This window comes from Monodelphis domestica, chromosome 5 (assembly GCF_027887165.1).
Source record: "Monodelphis domestica isolate mMonDom1 chromosome 5, mMonDom1.pri, whole genome shotgun sequence".
NCBI lineage: Eukaryota > Metazoa > Chordata > Mammalia > Didelphimorphia > Didelphidae > Monodelphis > Monodelphis domestica.
In genome coordinates, this window is record NC_077231.1 from 80,590,878 (window position 1) to 80,612,778 (window position 21,901).

At 38.3% G+C, this 21,901-nt stretch overlaps 1 protein-coding gene across 6 annotated transcripts in view; it reads left to right on the forward strand.

The window, feature by feature from the left end:
- The window catches only part of CFAP54 (cilia and flagella associated protein 54), a 377,407-nt gene that overhangs the window by 43,532 nt on the left and 311,974 nt on the right, over positions 1-21,901 (forward strand). For all 6 annotated transcript variants that reach the window (XM_007503244.3, XM_016425734.2, XM_016425736.2 and 3 more), the window contains 3 exons: positions 2,753-2,814; positions 5,529-5,657; positions 7,941-8,070. In XM_007503244.3, coding sequence (XP_007503306.2) covers positions 2,753-2,814; positions 5,529-5,657; positions 7,941-8,070 — 321 coding nt within the window. The remainder of the gene's footprint in view (positions 1-2,752; positions 2,815-5,528; positions 5,658-7,940; positions 8,071-21,901) is intronic.

The following is a 21,901-nucleotide window of genomic DNA, read 5'->3' on the forward strand; positions in this document are numbered from 1 at the left end:
TGTAGTTTCTTTCTTCTGTTTCTGTTGTTTGTTCAAATTCACCCCTTCTTTCCTCTCTGTATTTGTCTGTGCTCTTGTTCCTCTCATTTTTTTTGTTTTTTAGGGACTTCTATCAGTCTCCCCTCTTGGAGCTTTAACCGAGGATCTCTTGGTGTAATCTCTGAGGGAGGGTTGTTGGGGGTTTGAGCTTTCCTGTCCTCTGGAGGCTTTTGATTGGCTTAAAGTTCAGCAGTCAGTGAGGATGGATGGGGAGCCTGGGCTTCCCTGTGTTCTGGAGACTTTTGATGGGAGAAAGAATAGCTTTGATCATTGACAATGATGCATAAATTCCAAATAAAATTTGCCTTCTCAGCTCATTGTTCATCTGAAATGGATTAACTCATTGTATTGCCTGTTTGGCTGTTTGTCATAACCTAGGTAATATACTTTCTTATCAGATTGTCAACATTTATCGGCCAATTGCAATGGAAAAAAGAATAACTTAAATAATTTTGATTCAAAGTAACTATTAGAACACTACGTGTAGACAGTTGATTAATTGATGACTTTCACATCAGTAACTAAGTAAGCACTTCCTGTTAAAATAAAGCCACTTTTGAGGGGACATTATCTGGGGGACAACATACCCAACATCTTCCAGTTTTCTTCTTGAAGAAAGCAAGTGTACATCTGAGGACTCCACAAGTCTTTGACCTCTTTCAGTTCTTAATCATGACTTCTCCTTTCCAAAATATTTTGAAGAAGTAGTCTGTCCCATCAGTTGAATGAAAACAAATGAATCATTTTTCTTACCTCTTTTTTGTCTGCTTGATAAATGTGAGTAGAAATGTACCCAGTCCTTGGAAGAGCTTACCTCCCTTCCATATAAAACCCCTTCAGATATTTGATAATAGCTATCTGTCCCCACTGTCTTCACTTCTCTTGGCTAAAATCGGCTAAAATCCCTTGCTTCCTTTAGCTTGTCCTTTATATGTAATTTCTATTATTCAAAAATGCATAGTAAAAACTCCTAAGCTTTAGATTGGATTCTCATCATGTAAAACTTCAAAACTTCAAAATGACAATGGTTTGTCTCATATATTTCATTGAGGAATGTGACAGCACTAACATAGCATCAAGGCTCCTAGGTGTCCAGTGATTTAAGAGATTAAGGGAAAAAAGGGAGTAGTTTCCACTCTAGTTTTTCTTTCACTAGTTTCAAGAACTGTGATTTAGCATGGGGATTAGTTGATTTAAAATAGGGAGAGGATTCTGGGATGGCTGTAAATCAGCCAAAATGTCATTAATGAATTAAACATTATTAAAAATGGACTGAGTTCATTTTCTTATTCATTGGTATAGGAAACTTGTTATCTGTTATCAGCAGTAAAGAGTAGAACTAGCAGCAGAACCTTAATTCTAAACACATTGCTCTTTCCTCTACCCCAAACCACCTCTTAGAGCAGAAGGGAATGCTTGACCTGAGCAGTAATTACTAATTGCCAGGACAGATGTACACAGGTCCTGATGAGTTGCCAAAATTTGAAGTCTCTGAAAATCAAAAAAGATCATAATTAAACTCTTCATACTATTATCTTGCATTTGTTGAGTTTGCTGCTTTGTAGAGTTGTAACCATGAGGCTAAACCCGAGGATACAGATTAGATTGCTACTTGTTTAAGTAATCATAAGACCATAGATTAAGAGATAGAAGGGTCCTTGGAGTCCATCTAGTACAACCCTTTTATCAAAGTGGAAACTGAGGCTCAGGAGTAACTTGCCCAGGGTCACACAGGTAAGAAGCCCAGAAGTAGGATTTGAAGCGCCAGGTCCTCTGAGTCAATTCTCTTTTTCCTATAACATATAAATTGCTTGCATTTTTATTGATAGAATGGAAACTATATATTGTAAGACTCTTGCTATTGGTTTATGTGTAAAAAATCAGTTTGTTTGGAGGATGTCCTGGGGTTCTTAGCCAAATGCTATAGAGAAACCCACTCCATATCAATTTAGCAAAAAATTGTTGAGTGATTGCCCTATGTAGAAGGAGCACTGAGTTATGGTGCTGAGAAGACTGCAGAATCTGACATAGTCCCTGCCCTCAAGGAGCTTACATTTTAGGAACATTAAGTTCACAAATAATGCCAAAGTATTGTTAAAGGGTTCAGGAGAGATACAAAGGGTTCTTCCAGTGAGTAGAAGGGGGAAGAAGAGAAAGGGAATAAACATTTATTAAGTGCCTACTATATTCCACATTCTGGGCTAAGCACTCTATGAATTTCTCATTTGATCCCCACAGTTCTCCAAGGTAAGTGCTTTTATTATCCCCATTTTTCAGATGAAGAATCTGAAGCAAATGTATAGTGACATACCTAGGGTACCACAGCTAGCAAGGAATTGTCTGAGACCAGATCTGAGCTCGGGTATTCTTGACTCCAGACGCAGCACTCTATTCCCTGTACCACCTACAGTGGAGGGAATCTTCTGAGAGTTAGGACAGGGAGACCAATGAAAATTTCACTGAACACATGGGAGTTGAATTGAGCAGGATTTTAACTGGTAGAACATGGTTGGTGGGGCGGGGAAGACAGTCCAAGAAAAGGAAATGAGATGAGCAGATGTGAGGAGGAAGAAAATATATTATGCTCTTGGAGTGATGAGAGTATAGACTATGAGAATAGTCTTGGATAAAGCTGGATAGAGCTTAGACTAATCAGATTAAGCTGGAATGAAGCCACCTGCACTGTTTCCATTTTCTATTTTTTCCTTTAAAGGCAGCGCAAGCAGAGTAACTATAGAATTCCAGCAACTTCCTGACAGTTTTCCACTATTTAAGGTATGATTTCTAGTCATGGTTCTAACATTTGAGAATACATGCAGAAAACTAAGGATTTGGGGGTATTATTGTACAATGCCAAACTTTTTAGTTAAAGGCTAATTATGGAAAACTTAAAATAAGTTTTTGAGAATGTATAATGTCAAAATTGATTGGGTTCTGAAAGGATGTTTATTTACTCTCTGATTTTTTTTTTTAGAGAAGGTAATCCATCATTTTAAAACTATTATTATCCTGGCCCTTATCTTTCTGTCATTTTGTCTATACAGAGAACTATTTTTTTAAACCTTTACCTTCTGTCTTAGTTTCATTTCCCTTCCTTCCTTCCTTCCTTCCTTCCTTCCTTCCTTCCTTCCTTCCTTCCTTCCTTCCTTCCTTCCTTCCTTCCTTCCTTCCTTCCTTCCTTCCTTCCTTCCTTCCTTCCTTCCTTCCTTCCTTCCTATAATCCCTGCTCTCTAGTGGCTTAATGGTAGTTAATCACAGTTACTTTCTAAATTGCTGTGCAGTCTTTTATCCATAAATATAGCCCTAAAACGTATATAGATTGTCATGGCTAAAGAGCTCTAGGCAGTGGTGTCATTCCCTCCAGCCCGAGTGCTGATTTAAGGAAATCACAAATTACCATCTCTATTATATTATATTATTAAATTACATATTTTTTATTTAGTTAAATATTTCCCAGTTACATTTCTCTAAATTTTTTCAATTAAATTTATTTTATTTTAGTATTTTTATGACATTTTATGTAGAATATTTTTCCATGGTTCCATGATTCATGTTTCCCAATTACATTTCAATTTGGTTCTGGCTGCACTTAGACTACTAATCATTAGATTGACTTTCCTGTTCTAGGAGAACTGGGAATTCTAAGCAGTCCTACTTATTATATACCCCGTCTTCCTGAGTTCAAATCTGGCCTCAGAGACTTACTAGTCATATGGCTCTGAGCAAATCACTTCACCCTATTTGCCTCAGTTTCTGCATCTATAAAATGAGCTGGAGAAGGAAATGGCAACCCACTCTAATATCTTTTTCAAGAAAACCCCAAATAAAGTCATGAAGAATCAAACACAGCTGAAATGACTAAATAGCAACAATAACAAAATTATGTCTGAGTTTTCCCTTTGGGAGCTATGTCTTCCATTCTTTTTTTAAGTCTTACCTTCTGTCTTAGAATCAATACTAAGTATTAGTTCCAAGGCAGAAGAGTGGTAAGGGCTAGGCAATGGGGGTTAAGTGACTAGCCCAGGGTCACACAGTTAGAAAGTGTCTGAGATCAAATTTGAACCCAAGACCTCCCATATCTAAGCCTGGCCCTCAATCCACTGAGCCACCCAGCTGCCCCAGAGCTATGTCTTTCTGCAACTCCCAGAGGTCACTTCTGGCCTTTGATTGCAAGAGTACTTTATGAGCCTGCACTCCTAAGACTGTAGTGTTCTCTGGTGAGCTCCCACTGGTGAATTTTCTTTTAATAGTCAGAGTAAACACGGTCACTTAGGTCACTGCAAAAGCATTTATTAAAATGGCATAATAAAGATTTCTACAAAATGTTCTTCCCACAAAACTGGAGTCTATTCTCCCGCAAATGCAGAATCAGTGGGAAGAGAGGGTATAAATCTAGACTGTTGTAGGAAGGAGCCACATGTATTAGAGATACTTGAAGTCAAGGCAGTTCTCGTCTTGGGGATTTTAGGGCCCCCATGTTCTTTCTGTTCTTGTGGTGGCCTCCTCCTAGAGCTTCCCCCTCCTCCTTTTACCCCCCCCCCAGCTGTTGAACAGGAAGCTCAGGTGGGCTCCCTTTACCTGCTTTTTCTCTAGCTCATCCCCTAAGTGCCATGGCTGACTTTCTTCTTTCATGGATCTCCCTCTACTTCCAATGCTAACAGTCTTTGGACCTTCTTTTCCAGTTCTGGAACTACAGTCCAATCAATCCTGCCATTACTGCCAGACAGGATGTCCCTAGGTAGCGCCCTTTATTGTACCACTCACCATGTAAGACAAAAGACTCCCTCCTCCATCACCACACCCCTATCTGTGTTGTCTCCTCCTTGGAAGCTTATTGAGGACAGGGACTGACTGGGTTGTTTTTGTATTTGTAAGCCCAGAGGCTAAGAGAGTACTTGGCACACAGGAAGGACTTCATAAATGTTTTTTCAAAAATCTATTTAATAAACATTAAATCAAAATATCATTTCAGCTCCATCTTAAACTAATTAAAAACCTACGTTTGCAATTAATAAGTCAAAATAAGATAAAAAAATTTTAAACCTTTACCTTCTGTCTTAGAAGCAATACTATGTATTGGTTCTAAGGCAGTGAGTGGTAAGGGCTGGGCAATGGGGGTTAAGTGACTTGCCCAGGATCATATAGCTAGGAAGTATCTGAGATCACATTTGAACCCAGGACCTGGGTCTGGCTCTCAATCCACTGAGCCACCTAGCTGCCCCTAAGATAAATATTTTAAAAGAAAAACTTCATTTCTCTTAGTTTTGAGAATGATTTTCAGCTTTGTGGATAATTCTTATTTCATAAAATCTTAAATAAGGACAAAGTTTCCAATAACAAATTTTTCTCAATGTTTATCTTTGGATAGGGATTAAATTTATATTTAAAGCTTTCATCCCATGTATTTTAAGAAGCTTTCCAAAATTTTGCAACTGATTGACTCAGACTTCATTTTCATCAAAATACTTTGTCTTTAAATTTATTTTTAGAAAACACCTAAAGAGCAGTTACTTTTGGCTCATGAAACTCTTGAGAAGGCAGTTACTGTGATGGGGCTATGTCGTTCCCAAACTACATTGCCTAATGGAAAATCAGTATATGACCATTGTCATATCAAGGTAAGGTATGAATTGCCAATTAGAAAAAACTGAATTATACCTAGGACTAGGGTTGATTTCACAAGTAGGTAGAATAGGCAGCCACTTACCTGTGTGGTGTGCTTTGAGGTGATCATGGCTCTCCTTTCTCACCATCTTCCCCCATCCTGCCCTTCTCTCTGTTCCTGTCTCTGTCCCTTCTCTCTCTGCCTTTTCCTCCTCTCTTTCTCTCCTGGAGAGCTTCCCATCCTTCTCAGGTTGACTTTTTCTATAGAAAAGATCAATGAGATCTCAATTCTCCTTTGAAACCAATCCTCCTCAAATGCATCTCAAATGTATGTTAGACTATTCCAGGGTTTCCTCTCGTCCCTTATAACAAATTCTAACCCAAGCATTTCCCCTTCCCCCTCCCACCCCAAAGTTTCTATTATTTGTCTTCTGACAGTCAGTTTCTCCTTGTTGGGGAAAATCAGATCTGGAGTAGGGCTTTTATCTTGTTGGTTCCTCTCCCTTTAGAAGGATAAAATTATTATGAAGGAAAGAAGAAAAACTATCAAACTGCTTTGCCCATTAAGAGATACTCTTGAAATGGCATTTTGTGGTATAACTTATCCTGCTAGGAGGGAATCGTTTTCATGTTGTTTGACCAGCCTTGGGAAGTTTCTGGACACAGTTTCTTGGGCTCACAGCATTCTTCTCAGTCAAATGATTTCCAGTGTTTCCTCTTGACTGTAACATCTCATGATGCTTCTTGTATCAAATCCATCTTTGATGATCTCTGACCTCCTCAGGAAGGACTCTCCAGCCAGCCAGAGTTCTTACTTCCTTCTTTAACCAATAAGAGCTGACTCTTTTCCTGCTGGGCCTTTGGGATGCTCATTGTCATTCTGTTTAATAATAATATCAGTAACAGTAGCTAGCATTTATATAGCAACTGAAGGTCAGCAAAGCATTTCTATTATTTCATGCTATCTCTTCTGACCTTTGCAATGGCCTTGTGAATTAGATTCTTCTCTCAACCTCCTTCAGCCTCAGTTTTCTTATCTATAAAATGGGGGTGAGTGACTTGCTTTATGTCACACAACTAAATATCTAAAGTTAGATTTTAACTTGGGTCTTTCTGAATCTAAGTTGTTGGTTCTCTCTATTATACCATTCAGTTGCTTAAAAGGAAACACTGCTTCTTTCTCAGATCCCAGTTTTATCCTTTTTGGGAAGTCTTGAACCTGATGCCTAGCCAAATGGGTCTTTTTTTTTTCCTTCTCTGGGTCGTCCATCCTCCAACCTCATTACACAGGTTTGGGTTCCCATCTGCCTATATAGATCTGTTTACTTTCCTCTGGTGGAATTTCCCATCTGCCTATATAGATCTGTTTACTTTCCTCTGGTGGAATAATTTCCTTCATTCTTTGAAGGGATAAGAACCTTCCCCAAATAACCAGAGTAGAGAAGCATTTCTTCATTCTTTTCACCTTCTCCAATAGGGAGACCATCCTGATTTTGTTTCAACAACATGAAATTTGCAGTTGAGTTTGGTAAAAAAATATGCACCCAGTCTTTGTAGGTCACTGGAATATGGCCTTTCCTTCTACATACCTATTGGAGCTGAGATTCTCGGTTCTAGATTCTGTGACAAACAAGTTGTCTATACTACTCTTTCCTTTCACTAGAGATTCATAGGGGCTCTTGAATTGGGATTTCCTAATCAAGGGATTTAAGTTTTGATAACAAGTTTTCTGTGATCTTGCTTTGCTCACCCAAGTGCCTTTGTTCTTTTGTTCATAGGTTCCTATTCATAATCTATTGCAGACAGTTCCTCTATTTAGCTGTTGTCCCAAGAGTCTCATGGGAAGAAACAAGAAATAAAATTCTAGATGTTTCTTGCATCTTCTTTTCCCTTCTCTCAACACTCACCAGATCCTCTGTGTTCCAACTTTTTCTCTGCTACTCCATACTTCCTCTGTTACTCCAATTAATAATAATTTGGGGATATTTATGGTTACTAGCCTAGAAGAAGGTACAGTGAGAATGGAAAACAAGGTAGACATGAGACACTGAGGGGTGGGGGATCAATACCACCAATAGAAGAAGCTACTTAGAGGAGAGTCTCTCAAAAAGGCAGAACTGGTCCATTTCACAATTTCTGTAGGCATTGGCTCTGGGGAGAAAGAGGCATTTATTAGGGAGAATGATTTTGCCCTTTTTTAAAGATCTGATTCTTGGGAAGTCAGAGTTGGGCTCACTTTTAACCTTTGAATTACCCTATTTTTTCCTTCATTTACATGTGAATTAAATGGACAAAAGTTTATCCCTCCAAGAGGAGGTGGAACCACTGGCAAACCAATCACTGACAATACTTTCCTGATGGACTTGCATCTAGAACTCCTTGTGAGTCAGCACCGGATAGCTGCTACACTCATTGATCAACTCAAAGGTATCTGTCATTAATGATAAACTTTTAACTGCTGAAGCAATTCTAGATCAAGTTCAAGACTAGAACTAGTTTAATAAGGAAGCCATCCATCTATTAATGCCCTTCCTTTAAAAAAAAAACACAACCTTACTTTCTGTTCTGAGAATTGATATTAAGTATTAGTTCTAAGGCAGGGGAGTGATTATTGGGGTTAAGTGACTTGCCCCAAGGTCACACAGCTAGGAAGAGTCTGAGGTGAGATTTGAACTCAGGTACTCCTGACTATAATAATGAAAATAAATGTAATATGTAATAATTAAAATGCTACATGTAATACTTAGAAATTGGTTTTGTTAAATAACATTAGTAAAAAATATTGTTGTGATTGCTGTTTATAAAATTAACTCTTAAGTCACGAGGATGATAGTAGCTTTTAACAATTTAACCTAATATAAATATAGTATAGGAAAGAGAAGGAAGGAAGTAGAAAATTTACTTCCTAGCCTACCACTCGAAAGTTTGGTCTGTAGAATTTCAGCTCGCTCCTGGACAAGGCTCCAATCTCTACATGGAAGTCCGCTAGTCTCTTCAAAGCAAGAGTCTTACCAGTCCATGAGGGCATCTTCCATCTGAGCCACCAATGCTGAATGGAGTAGAGGAATCAATCCCAGCAAACTCATGCCAAAAGCCCAATCTCCTCTATGGTCTCACCTTTTTTATAGCCTTTTTCTCTGTATCATTTCCTGTCTCTCTGAGCTGGTCTATCACATCTCAGGAACCAATCAAAGTCTCTCTTCCCCAGACTCGTAACCCTTAGTTCCGGGTCATGTTCTGAGGGCTTTTAACCTGTGATCTCTGGAGTGTTGCAGCCACACTAATGGGATGGGTCGGATGAGAAGAAAGTTCATGACCCTGGAAGGAAGGGGTTCCCTTTACACATGACTAAAAGGCCCGGCTCTCTATCCACTGACCCACCCAGCTACTCTCAACAAACTCTTTTTAATACTTTTCCCTTTAATACATAGGGGACTAAATGTTAATGGTTTTTCCCCTTTTCTTTCTCTGATTTGTATTATAATTTAATTGATTTGTATGGAGACACCATTAGAGTGAGCTATTAATGATTCATTCATAATCGTATTTTAAACCCTGAATAAATCTTGTGCTAATATGTCAATGAACTAGGAAATAATGCATTTAAATAAATGGGTAACATTTTCCAAGTTGCAGTAGATTATTAGTAATATGAGCTTCTTGGGTCTTACTGGAAGGGGAAGACATCCAGAACGTCTATTGACTGTGATGTTACTGAATGAATGAATGAATGAATGAATGAAGAAGCATTTTTTTTCCTAGGTGTAGTGTGTGCCAAGTACTATGTTGGGTTCTGGGGATATTAATACCAATACCAAGATAATTCTGCACCCCCCCTGCCCCCCGAGCTTATTTTCTAATAGAAGGCACCACAGATAGGTAGTTTTGGCCAAGGAAAAGGGCTCTTGTTTGGAAAGTTACAGGGATTAGAAAGCCAGGGAATAGGAGGGTATATTTGTAGCAACAATGTGGTTGGCAGGACATTGGCTGGGCAGTAAAAGTGAAGCATGGTTGGTTGTAGCCAGCATAGAGAGAAGAGTTACTTGAGGTACATGTGAATCAGATCTGGGAAGTGTGGGCAGCGTGGGCAGAGAAGACACTTAGCTTACAAATGCCTCTTTATAAAACAAAACAAAGCCAAAAAACCCCTTACCTTCTGTCTTAGAAACGATAGGCAGACAAGCAATAAGGACTAGGCAATTGGGGTTAAGTGGCTTGTTTAAGTTCACACAGCTAGGAAGTATCTGAGGTCAAATTTGAACCCAGGACCTCCCCTCTAGTGCCTTCTGCCCAAAGACCTCTGGGATGAGAAAAGGATATCTTCTGGTAGCTCTAATCATTAATAATTTCCTTTCTCAAATTAAATGGAATTCTACTTCTAATTTCTATTCCTTGATTCTGATTTTCCTTTGTAGATCTGAGAAGTAATAAAGTTCCTCTGTGGTGTGAGGGCATTTCAAATGTTTAGAGAGAGTGATATAGAGGGAAATAGCATTAAATTTAGAGTCAGGAGATGTTGGTTTGAACAGCAGTTGGGTGACATGGGACAAATCACTTCTCTCAGAGCTGTGGATTCCATACCTGGTTAAAATGGGAAGAATAATAATTTCATTACTACTCCACTTACTTCTGAGGAAAGCACATTTTAAAATGTAAAGTATATATATATGTGTATATATATATATATATTTTTTTTTTTTTGGATGAAGCTAGGTGGCTCAGTGGATAGAGAGCACTGGATTTAGAATTAGGAAGACTCTTGCTGAATTTCAATCCAACTTCAGATACTTACTAGATGTGTGACCCTGGGCAAGCCACTTAACTTTGTTTTCCTCAGTTTCTTTTTTTTTTTTTAAATATATTTTATTTGATCATTTCCAAGCATTATTCGTTAAAGACATAGATCATTTTCTTTTCCTCCCCCCCCCCCATAGCCGACGCGTAAGTCCACTGGGCATTAGATGTTTTCTTGATTTGAACCCATTGCTTTGTTGATAGTATTTGCATTAGAGTGTTCATTTAAAGTCTATCCTCTGTCATGTCCCCTCAACCTCTGTATTCAGGCAGTTGCTTTTTCTCGGTGTTTCCACTCCCATAGTTTATCCTTTGCTTATGAATGGTGTTTTTTTTCTCCTGGATCCCTGAAAGTTGTTCAGGGACATTACACCGCCCCTAATGGAGAAGTCCATTACGTTCGATTATACCACAGTGTATTAGTCTCTGTGTACAATGTTCTCCTGGTTCTGCTCCTCTCGCTCTGCATCACTTCCTGGAGGTTGTTCCAGTCTCCATGGAACTTCTCCACTTTATTATTCCTTTGAGCACAATAGTATTCCATCACCAACATATACCACAGTTTGTTCAGCCATTCCCCAATTGATGGGCATCCCCTCGTTTTCCAATTTTGGGCCACCACAAAGAGCGCAGCTATGAATATTTTTGTACAAGTCTTTGTGTCCATTATCTCTTTGGGGTACAGACCCAGCAGTGCTATGGCTGGGTCAAAGGGTAGATATTCTTTTGTCGCCCTTTGGGCATAGTTCCAAATTGCCCTCCAGAATGGTTGGATCAGTTCACAACTCCACCAGCAATGAATTAATGTCCCTACTTTGCCACATCCCCTCCAGCATTCATTACTTTCCTTTGCTGTTATGTTAGCCAATCTGCTAGGTGTGAGGTGATACCTCAGAGTTGTTTTGATTTGCATCTCTCTGATTATAAGAGATGTAGAACACTTCTTCATGTGCTTGTTAATAGTTTTGATTTCTTTATCTGAGAACTGCCTATCCATTTCCCTTGCCCATTTATCAATTGGAGAATGGCTTGATTTTTTGTACAATTGATTTAGCTCATTATAAATATGAGTAATTAAACCTTTGTCAGAGGTTTCTATGAAGATTTTTTCCCAATTTGTTGTTTCCCTTCTGATTTTAGTTATATTGGTTTTGTTTGTACAAAAGCTTTTTAGTTTGATGTAGTCAAAATTATTTATTTTACATTTTGTGATTCTTTCTATATCTTGCTTGGTTTTAAAGCCTTTCCCCTCCCAAAGGTCTGACATGTATACTATTCTGTGTTTACCCAATTTACTTATGGTTTCCTTCTTTATGTTTAAGTCACTCACCCATTTTGAATTTATCTTGGTGTAGGGTGTGAGGTGTTGATCTATTCCTAGTCTCTCCCACACTGTCTTCCAATTTTCCCAGCAGTTTTTATCGAATAGTGGATTTTTGTCCCAAAAGCTGGGATCTTTGGGTTTATCGTATACTGTCTTGCTGAGGTCGTTTTTCCCCAGTCTATTCCACTGATCTTCCTTTCTGTTTCTTAGCCAGTACCAAATTGTTTTGATGACTGCTGCTTTGTAATATAGTTTGAGGTCTGGGACTGCAAGGCCCCCATCATATGTGTTTTTTTTCATTATTTCCCTGGATATCCTTGATCTTTTGTTCTTCCAAATGAACTTTGTTATGGTTTTTTCTAAATCAGTGAAGAAGTATTTTGGTAGTTCAATGGGTATGGCACTAAATAGATAAATAAGTTTGGGTAGGATGGTCATTTTTATTATATTGGCTCGTCCTATCCATGAGCAGTTAATGTTTTTCCAATTGTTCAAGTCTAGTTTTAGTTGTGTGGCGAGTGTTTTGTAGTTGTGTTCATATAGTTCCTGTGTTTGTCTTGGGAGATAGATTCCTAGGTATTTTATTTTGTCTAAGGTGATTTTGAATGGGATTTCTCTTTCTAGTTCTTGCTGCTGAGCTGTGTTGGAGATATATAGAAAAGCTGATGATTTATGTGGGTTTATTTTGTATCCTGCAACTTTGCTAAAGTTGTTGATTATTTCAATTAGCTTTTTGGTTGAATCTCTAGGATTCTTTAAGTAGACCATCATGTCATCCGCAAAGAGTGATAACTTGGTCTCCTCCTTGCCTATTCTGATGCCTTCAATTTCTTTATCTTCTCTAATTGCTACTGCTAGTGTTTCTAGTACAATGTCAAATAGTAGAGGTGATAATGGGCATCCTTGTTTCACTCCTGATCTTATTGGGAATGCATCTAGTTTATCCCCATTGCAGATGATATTAGCTGTTGGTTTTAGATATATACTGTTTATTATTTTTAGGAATGACCCTTCTATTCCTATGCTTTCTAGTGTTTTTAATAGGAATGGGTGTTGTATTTTATCAAAGGCTTTTTCTGCATCTATTAAGATAATCATGTGGTTCTTGCTAGTTTGCTTGTTGATGTGGTCAATTATGTGGATGGTTTTCCTAATGTTGAACCAGCCCTGCATCTCTGGTATGAATCCTACTTGATCATGGTGAATGATCCTTCTGATCACTTGCTGGAGTCTTTTTGCTAGTATCCTATTTAAAATTTTTGCATCTATATTCATTAGGGAGATTGGTCTATAGTTTTCTTTCTCTGTTTTTGACCTGCCTGGTTTTGGAATCAGTACCATGTTTGTGTCGTAAAAGGAGTTTGGTAGAATTCCCTCTTTGCTTATTATGTCAAATAGTTTGTATAGTATTGGGGTTAACTGTTCTCTGAATGTTTGATAGAATTCACAGGTGAATCCATCAGGCCCTGGGGATTTTTTCTTAGGAAGTTCTTTGATGGCTTGATGGATTTCAATTTCTGATATGGGATTATTTAAGAATTCTATTTCCTCTTCTGTTAGTCTAGGCAGTTTGTATTTTTGTATATATTCATCCATTTCTCCTAAATTGGTGTATAATTGGGCAAAGTAATTTCTAATGATTGCCTTAATTTCCTCCTCATTGGAGGTGCTGTCCCCCTTTTCATCTTTAATGCTGTGAATTTGCTTTTCTTCCTTCCTTTTTTTAATTAGATTGACCAGTACTTTGTCTATTTTGTTTGTTTTTTCAAAGTACCAGCTTCTTGTCTTATTTATTAAATCAATAGTTCTATCACTTTTGATTTTATTAATTTCTCCCTTAATTTTTAGGATTTCTAATTTGGTTTTCTGCTGGGGGTTTTTAATTTGATCGCTTTCGAGTTTTTTCAATTGCATTTCCAATTGACTGATCTCTGCTCTCCCTTGTTTGTTAATATGAGCTTTCAGGGATATGAATTTGCCTCTGATTACCGCTTTGGCTGCATCCCAAAAGGTTTGAAAGGATGTTTCGCCATTGTCATTTTCCTTGATGAAATTATTAATTGTTTCTATGATTTCTTCTTTAGCTAAACGGTTTTGGAGTATCATATTGTTTAATTTCCAATTGGTTTTAGATTTGGTTTTCCATGTACCATTACTAATCATTATTTTTATTGCCTTGTGATCTGAGAAGGCTGCATTCATTATTTCTGCTTTTTTGCATTTGTGTGCTATGTTTCTGTGACCTAATGTATGGTCAATTTTTGTGAATGTGCCATGTGGTGCTGAGAAGAAGGTGTATTCCTTTTTATCCCTATTTATTTTTCTCCATATGTCTATTAATTCTAATTTTTCTAAGATTTCATTCACTTCTTTTACCTCTTTCTTATTTATTTTTTGATTTGATTTATCTAAATTTGATAATGGTTGGTTTAAGTCTCCCACTAGTATGGTTTTATTGTCTATTTCTTCCTTCAATTCTCCTAGTTTCTCCATTAGAAATTTGGGTGCTATATTATTTGGTGCATACATGTTGATTAATGATATTTCCTCATTGTCTAGAGTCCCTTTTAACAAAATATAATTACCTTCCCTATCCCTTTTGATCAGGTCTATTTTTGCATTGGCTTTATCAGATATCATGATTACCACTCCTGCCTTCTTTCTATCAGTTGAGGCCCAGAAGGTCTTACTCCATCCTTTAATTCTGACCTTGTGGGTGTCAACCCGCCTCATGTGTGTTTCTTGAAGACAACATATGGTAGGGTTTTGGATTCTAATCCATTCAGCTATTCGTCTACGTTTTATGGGTGAGTTCATCCCATTCACGTTCAAAGTTATGATTGTCATTTGTGGACTCCCTGGCATTTTGATTGCCTTCCCTAATTCTAACCTTTTCTTCTTCGGCTCTACCTTTTAGTCCAGTGATTTACTTTGAATCAGTCCCCCTTGTCCCCTCCCTTGATGTTTCCCTTTTTAGTCCCTCCCTTTTTGTTCCCTCCCCCTCCCCCCTCTCTTTCCCTCCCTTTTTGTTCTCCCTCTCCCCCTCCCCCCCTTGGTTTTCCCTTCTCCTTACCCTTGTTGGGTAAGATAGAATTCAAGATCCCAATGGATCTGGATGTTTTTCCCTCTCAGAGTTGATTTCCCTGAGATTGAGGTTTAAGTAAACCCCCCCCCCCTCTTCCTCTCCTTCTTATAGGAGTTTTCTTCCCCTCCCCTTCCCCTGTGAATCTTTGTGTGAGAACCATTATTCTATTTGGTATTTCTTTACCCCCTATTTATACATTACATTTTCCCCACATATTAGTATACATAGGTTGATATAAATGTAGTCCTTATAGAAGAGAGTTTGAGTAAAAGAAGATAACATTTTTCCCCTTTCCTTAATATTTACCTTTTCAGGTATTCCTTGCTCTTTGATTTTCGGTATCAAACTTTCCACAGAGCTCTGGTCTTTTCTTTGCAAAAAGTTGGAAGTCTTCTATTTTGTTGAATGCCCATACTTTCCCTTGGAAGTATATAGTCAGTTTTGCTGGGTAGCTGATTCTTGGTTGGAGACCCAGCTCTCTTGCCTTTCTGAAGATCATGTTCCATGCCTTACGATCATTCAGCGTAGAACTTGCAAGGTCTTGTGTGACCCTGATTGGCATTCCTTTATATCTAAATTGTCTTTTTCTGGCTTCCTGTAGGATTTTTTCTTTTGTTTGATAGCTTTGGAATTTGGCAATTACATTCCTGGGAGTTGTCTTTTGGGGGTTTAGTGTAGAAGGTGTTCTGTGAGCTCTGTCAGTGGCTGTATTGCCCCCTTGTTCTAGAATCTCTGGGCAATTTTCTTTGATTATATCTTGTATCACCATGTCCAGTTTGGTGTTTATTTCTGGCTTTTCTGGGAGTCCAATTATTCTTAAATTTTCTCTTCTCCCCCTGTTTTCCAGGTCTATCACCTTGTCGGTGAGATATTTTATGTTCTCTTCTAATTTCTTGGTGTTTTGGCTTTGCTTTATTAGTTCTTGCTTTAAAGCCTGGTTTTCTTTTACAGTTTGGTCAAACTGGTTTTGTAGATGCGTGAATTTCTTTTGCATCATTTCCCACTTTTCCTCCCAGAGGGCTTCCATCTTTTTGGTCCTTTCTGATTCAAATTCTTCATGTGTTTGTGGAGAGTTTCTATTTCCTTTGGAAGATTTTGGAGAATTTTCTTGTATATCTTCTTCTATCTGCTCTGTATTTTGTATTTTGGCTCCATAGAATGTGTCCAGAGTCGCCCCTTTCTTCTTATTTTTCTTGGTATTTTGGGGCTTCTGTGCTTCTGTGGAGTTTGTCATCTCTGAACGTGGAGGATTGGCTTTTCTTGTCTTTGTCTGGTGATCAGAGGCTTTAGTCCTGGGCAGATGTTGGTTCTATGAGCGTTCCCTGGGTTAAACTGAATATGCCTCACTGGAACTGGAATGGAAGGGTCGGACCACGAGGCCACACTCTCCCCCTGGCTCGATTTCCAGAAGTTGCCTTCAGAATCCCTGGCCGTGAGGCTGTTTCGTCGGCCTGCGGGGGGATGGGCTGCCGCTTCCCCAAGCTCCGAGAGCACAGACTTTCACTGAGACTTGGATAGCAGGATCCAGCCCGTGAGGCTGTCTTGCCCGCCCTGAGGGTTGCTGTTGTTTTGACCAGCTCTCTGCAGCGGAGGCCCCAGGCAGTAACTTTCACCCGGACCGACCAGCTCTTTGCAGCGGAGGCCCCAGGCAGTAACTTTCACCCGGACTGGGACTTGGGTAGAAGACCCTGAGGGTTGTTGTTCCTCAGACCCTGCTCTCTGAGCCCGGCGTGGCTGCCGCTTCCGGGAGCCTTGGACTCTGCGCTCCTACCCCTGAGGTCCGAGGGATCTCGGGTTCTGGCTTTTAAGGGGAGCCGTACCTTTTGAACCGGGTCCAGGTCCAGGAGGAGGGTTCCCAGGGTCTGTGCTGTTGATCGTTTTGAATTTCGGCGCCTTAGGAGCTTCTAGTTTGAGATCGGTCGGGAAGGGTTTTCCGGAGATCTGAACTTCAGCTTTCTCTAAGCCGCCATCTTAACCGGAAGTTCATTCCTCAGTTTCTTAAAGTATAAAAAGTGTAAAAACCACTCTAGTATCTTTGCAAAGAAAACCCTAAGTGGGATCTTAGAAAATTAGACATAACTAAATAAACTTGGTGACAGCAAAAATAGGATGAAATGAAAAGATTTTGAATGAAAGTGTGATAAGTTCAACTTATATATCAAGAAGATTAACTTAGGCGATATATGAAGAATGGATCTTGGGGGTGTAAAGGATAATTTTAGGGTTGTGACTTAAAATCTAAATTAATTTGGTCACCAAGGAAATCCCATATAAAATACCCAAGTCAGTTGGAAATTTATGGTGATTTTAATTAATATAGAGAGAAGGAATTAAGGAGGAGAGGGAAAACTCTGGTTTCTAGTTAGAATTTCTAAGTCCCATCCAGGGGAAGAGAGTCTCAAGAAGTTTTGGCCCTTCCTTCATGCCTCCAGAAAGGCATGGTCACTAAGTCAGCTTTTCACTCACCAATGGTGACAGTCCTAAAGAAGTATGCATGTTGGTCTTCCAGGTGCTCCTCTGAGTCAGTGCTCGAAATGTCCAAATGGATGTATATTCTTGAAATGAATGAATGTCCCAATATGAACTTTTCATCCTCTTTTATAGACCTTTTACTCTTGTGTCTCCTCTAAATTTTCACATCTACCAATCACATCAGATGCTTTTCTCCGGGACTGCCCATTCTTTAGTTCTCATCTTCTTTGGTTAGATTATATCTTTTTGAGTTACTTAACACACTTCTTTGTTAAATTCACCTTTTGTTAGTTACTTAATCCTCTTGTGATTAATTTACCTTTTATAGTTACTTAACACCTTTTTGTAGTAAGATCTAAAAATAGATTGTAGCTTAAAGATCTAGCTTCACTATAAAGTAAGAGCTAAGTACCTTCATTGTTCAATCAGGAGATTACAATTTTATCGTCACCATAAAGTAAGATCTAAGTAGGGTGGAGTAATCTAAATTTTAGAATCCCCCTTGATGATGATTGGGAGACTAGTGTCCCCAACTGATCACTAAACACAATCATCCTGCACCTTCAAATTTTCTAACTGCAGGTATATACATAATTTCATCTTCTAAGAGGAAACTACAATAATTAGATAGAAGAGGGAAATAGAAGAAAGACAGACAGTAAAATTAATGTTTGCTGGGCACATTGAAAAAAACCAATTTGGGGCAGTCCCCTTGTGGCATAGAAGTATAGATTCAAATAAATGTTCAATCAAACTTCAGTTCAATCAACCACACCCAAAGTTCATTTTGGATCTTCTTGCTGTAGTGTAGGTTTTCTGGCATCTTTCTGTAACAGTTCATTCTCTGGATTTAGGAGTTAGCAAGCTTCTTTCCTTGAAGATCTTTCCTCAAACAAAATTTCAAAATCTTGTATTTTTTATTAAAATACAATCCTCCCCTGAAGTGGGTGTTAAAAAAACATCCAGTTCAGCTCAGGATGCAATGTTGTGGGGTTGTATGAGTCAATTATTAAAAGAAGAGAAAAACAAAACAACCCCCCCCAAATATAAAGAAAAAATAATGGAAGAAAATTAAACTTTTGGTAGAAAGAAAAAAATTCAAAATCAGAATAAAAATACCAAAATCTATGTATATAAAATGTTGAGTAAGCAAGAATAAATTCATAATAGGCCCTTGTTTTTAGGGTTCAATAAATTTCTATCTCACAAGTCTGTAGGAGAGAATGCAGTAATATTTCACTTACCCATTTGCAGCCAAGACTACAGGAAGTTGCCATATAAGAAGAAAAAGAACTAGAATTTTATTTTGATAGGGAAGTGTCATTCCCTGGTCTGATTTTTTTTTATCATTCTCAGAAATATGGGGAGCCAGGATGATAGTCAAACTTTGGTACTTGTCTGAGTACTTCACAAAGAGTGTAGATAGAAGGAAGTCCTATGACTTAACATATGTCAAGCGTCGCAACCTCGAGTCTCACACTAATTTTTCCTGTATGCTCTTTTTGGCACTATTCAGGTTAAGTCTGTGCTCCTTGTTTTTATCCCATTTCCTAGAATCAGACACAAACATTAATCATAGTCTCATAACATTTTATCAATAAATGGCAGGTTCCCACAGTCCAAAGCTTTTTGGATATGCATTAATATTATAGCAAGTATATATATATATATATATATATATATATATATATATATATATATGTATATATATATACATATATATACACACACACAAGTATATATATATAATATACATATATATTAAACTTATATTACTGCAGAAAAAGAATATTAATTGTATGTACCTTTAGTACAAGAAATGAGACAAAAGGGGAAAAATCAAATACTCTAATCAAAATAAAAGAAAAGCAATAATTAAAAAAGGGGGGAAAGAAAAAAAGAAAAAAATCATGAATTCAATGTGTTCTCGAAAAAACAGCATCTACTTGTCAATGGATTATTATCTCCAATGAATGTGATAGGGTACAGTCAATCAGTCTCAGCAGAAGATACTCTCTTTACATGTGAGCCAAGAGTACTTTTCTCCAATCTTTATAGATGTTGGAGTAGTCAACAATATTTGGAATGGCCCTTCCCAGGAAGGCTGAGTTGCCCCAGTACACTAGAAATTCTTAATATACACTTTGTCTCCTGGGTTCAGGTTATGAAGAGAAAAATCTATTGGTCCAGCTTGTACTGCAGCTCTGGATTCATGGAGTTCATGCAGTTTGTGATGTAATTCCTGTATATAGAAAGCAATAGTAGTATCTCCCCCCAATAGTGATGTATATGCAGGGAGAAAGGCTTAGCCTGTATAGGTGGATGTCCAAAAAGCATCTCAAATGGTGAGATGTGTGGGTCTCCTCTAGGCCTGCTTCTAAGATAAAATAGGGCCAGAGGGAGAATTTCAGGCCATTTTAAATGTGCTTCAGTGCATAATTTGCCAATCATAGTTTTAAGTTCTCTGTTCTTTCTTTCAACTTGGCCTGAGCTCTGGGGATGATATGGTATATGAAATTTGGGAGTTATCCCCAAGCAAGAATATATCTGATTTAGAACGGAATCAGTAAAATGACTTCCTCTATCTGAATCAATACGTGCTGGCAGGCCAAGGTGAGGAATAATTTCTTTTAAAAGCACCTTAGCAACAAAAGCTGCTGTGGCTTGGGTTGCAGGAAATGCTTCTAGCTATCTGGTCAGTTGATCTACAATGACTAGACAAAATTTATAATTTCTGGCCTTTGGTATTGTTATGAAATCTATCTGTAGGTGCTCAAAAGGTGTGTAAGCCAGAGGACGCCCACCAAAGGCTTTGCCACAAAAGGCACGTTGGTTATATGCTTGGCAGGTAGAGCAGGCTGTACACACTTTAGAGGCTATAGTAGTTATACCAGGGGCTATCCATACTCTCTTAACAGAGTTCACGATGCCCTGGGTACCAAAGTGACCATTTTTATGAATACATTGGCAAATTTGGTGATAGAAACTTCTAGGGAGCAGGGGTTTTCCTTCAGATGAAACCCATACTCCATTAATCTGTTTTGCTTTGAATTTTTGCTTCCATTGTCCACTTCCTTTTCATAATGATAAAAATGATAAATTTAAGTCATCAAATTAATTGTCATTAAAATTAATTCAGGTCTATGGCTGCTAGCTTTGCAGTGGCATCTGCTCAATCATTTCCCCTAGAGACAAGATCAGTGCCACCTGTATGGGCAGAGCAATGAACTACAGGTAGGGCTTCAGGCAGCTGGAGAGCAGAAAGAACTTCATTAATAATTTCTGCATTAGCTATAGATTTTCCAGCTGAGGTTAAAAATCTTCTCTGGAGTCATAGCATCCCACCTGAGTGACAAATGCCAAAAGTATATCTAGAATCCATATAATTTGTTGCCTTTTTATCCTTGGCAATTATACAGGTGTGTTTCAGAGCTATGAGTTCTACATCTTGAGCGCTACTATTAGAGGACAGTGAAGAATGCTAATATTAGAGGGCAGTGATTGATAAATCTGGAAGCAAGGTCGCAGGGTTAAGAATTATATAGCATTTCATGGTAATGTTTTTGCCACTAAACAAGGTTATTTAATACCTTGTAATTCACTGATCCGAGAATGCCTGTGTTCTATGCCTTAGCAATAATGCTTCTACCTCATGTGGGAACAGAATTGTTAATGGGCATCCCAGTACTAGATCAACAGTTTTGGTCACTAGTAAGGCTGTAGCAGCTACTCCTCTAAGACATGGTGGTATTCCTGATGCTACTGGGTCCAGTTGGGCAGAAAAATAAACAATTGAGTGCTGAGAAGGTCCCAAAGTCTGAGTTAAAACACCTGAAGCTACCCCTCTTTGCTCATGTACATACAAAGTAAATGGCTTGTTGTAATGTGGGATGCCTAGAGCGGGGACAGACAGAATAGCCTGTTTTAGATCTGATAGGGCTGACAGGTGTTCTGGCTCTAATTTAAGGGGTTCAGGGACCAAATCCCTTATTAGTGCAATAAGGGGTTTAGTAATTTCCCCATAGCAAGGAATCCATTGTCTACAAAACCCTGTTGCTCCTAAAATTTCTCTCAATTGTTTCTTAGTGGTAGGAGCACTTAAATTTTGAATATTTTCAATTTGTTTGGGAGAAATAGAGTGCACCCACAGTGAGGATGACCCTCAAATATTCTACTTTAGGGAGACACCACTGAACCTTATCCTTCAAGATTTTATGCCCTCTTTGTGTAATTGAATATTGTATATATCTGTAGTTAGAAGTGCTTTAGGACTACAGGATGATTATGTTAAATGATCCATGGGGAGACTAGTCTCCCAATGATCATCAGGGGGGGTTGTGAAGATTAGTTTGAGCTATCTCCTGATTGTAACAATGAAGATACTTAGATCTTCCTGTATGGTAAAGCTAGAACTTTAAGCTACAATCTATTTTTAGATCTTACTACAAAAAGGTGTTAAGTAACTATAAAAGGTAAATTAATCACAAGAAGGTTAAATAACTAACAAAAGGTGAATTTAACAAAGAAGTGTTAAGTAACTCAAAAAGATATAATCTAACCAAAGAAGATGAGAACTAAAGAAT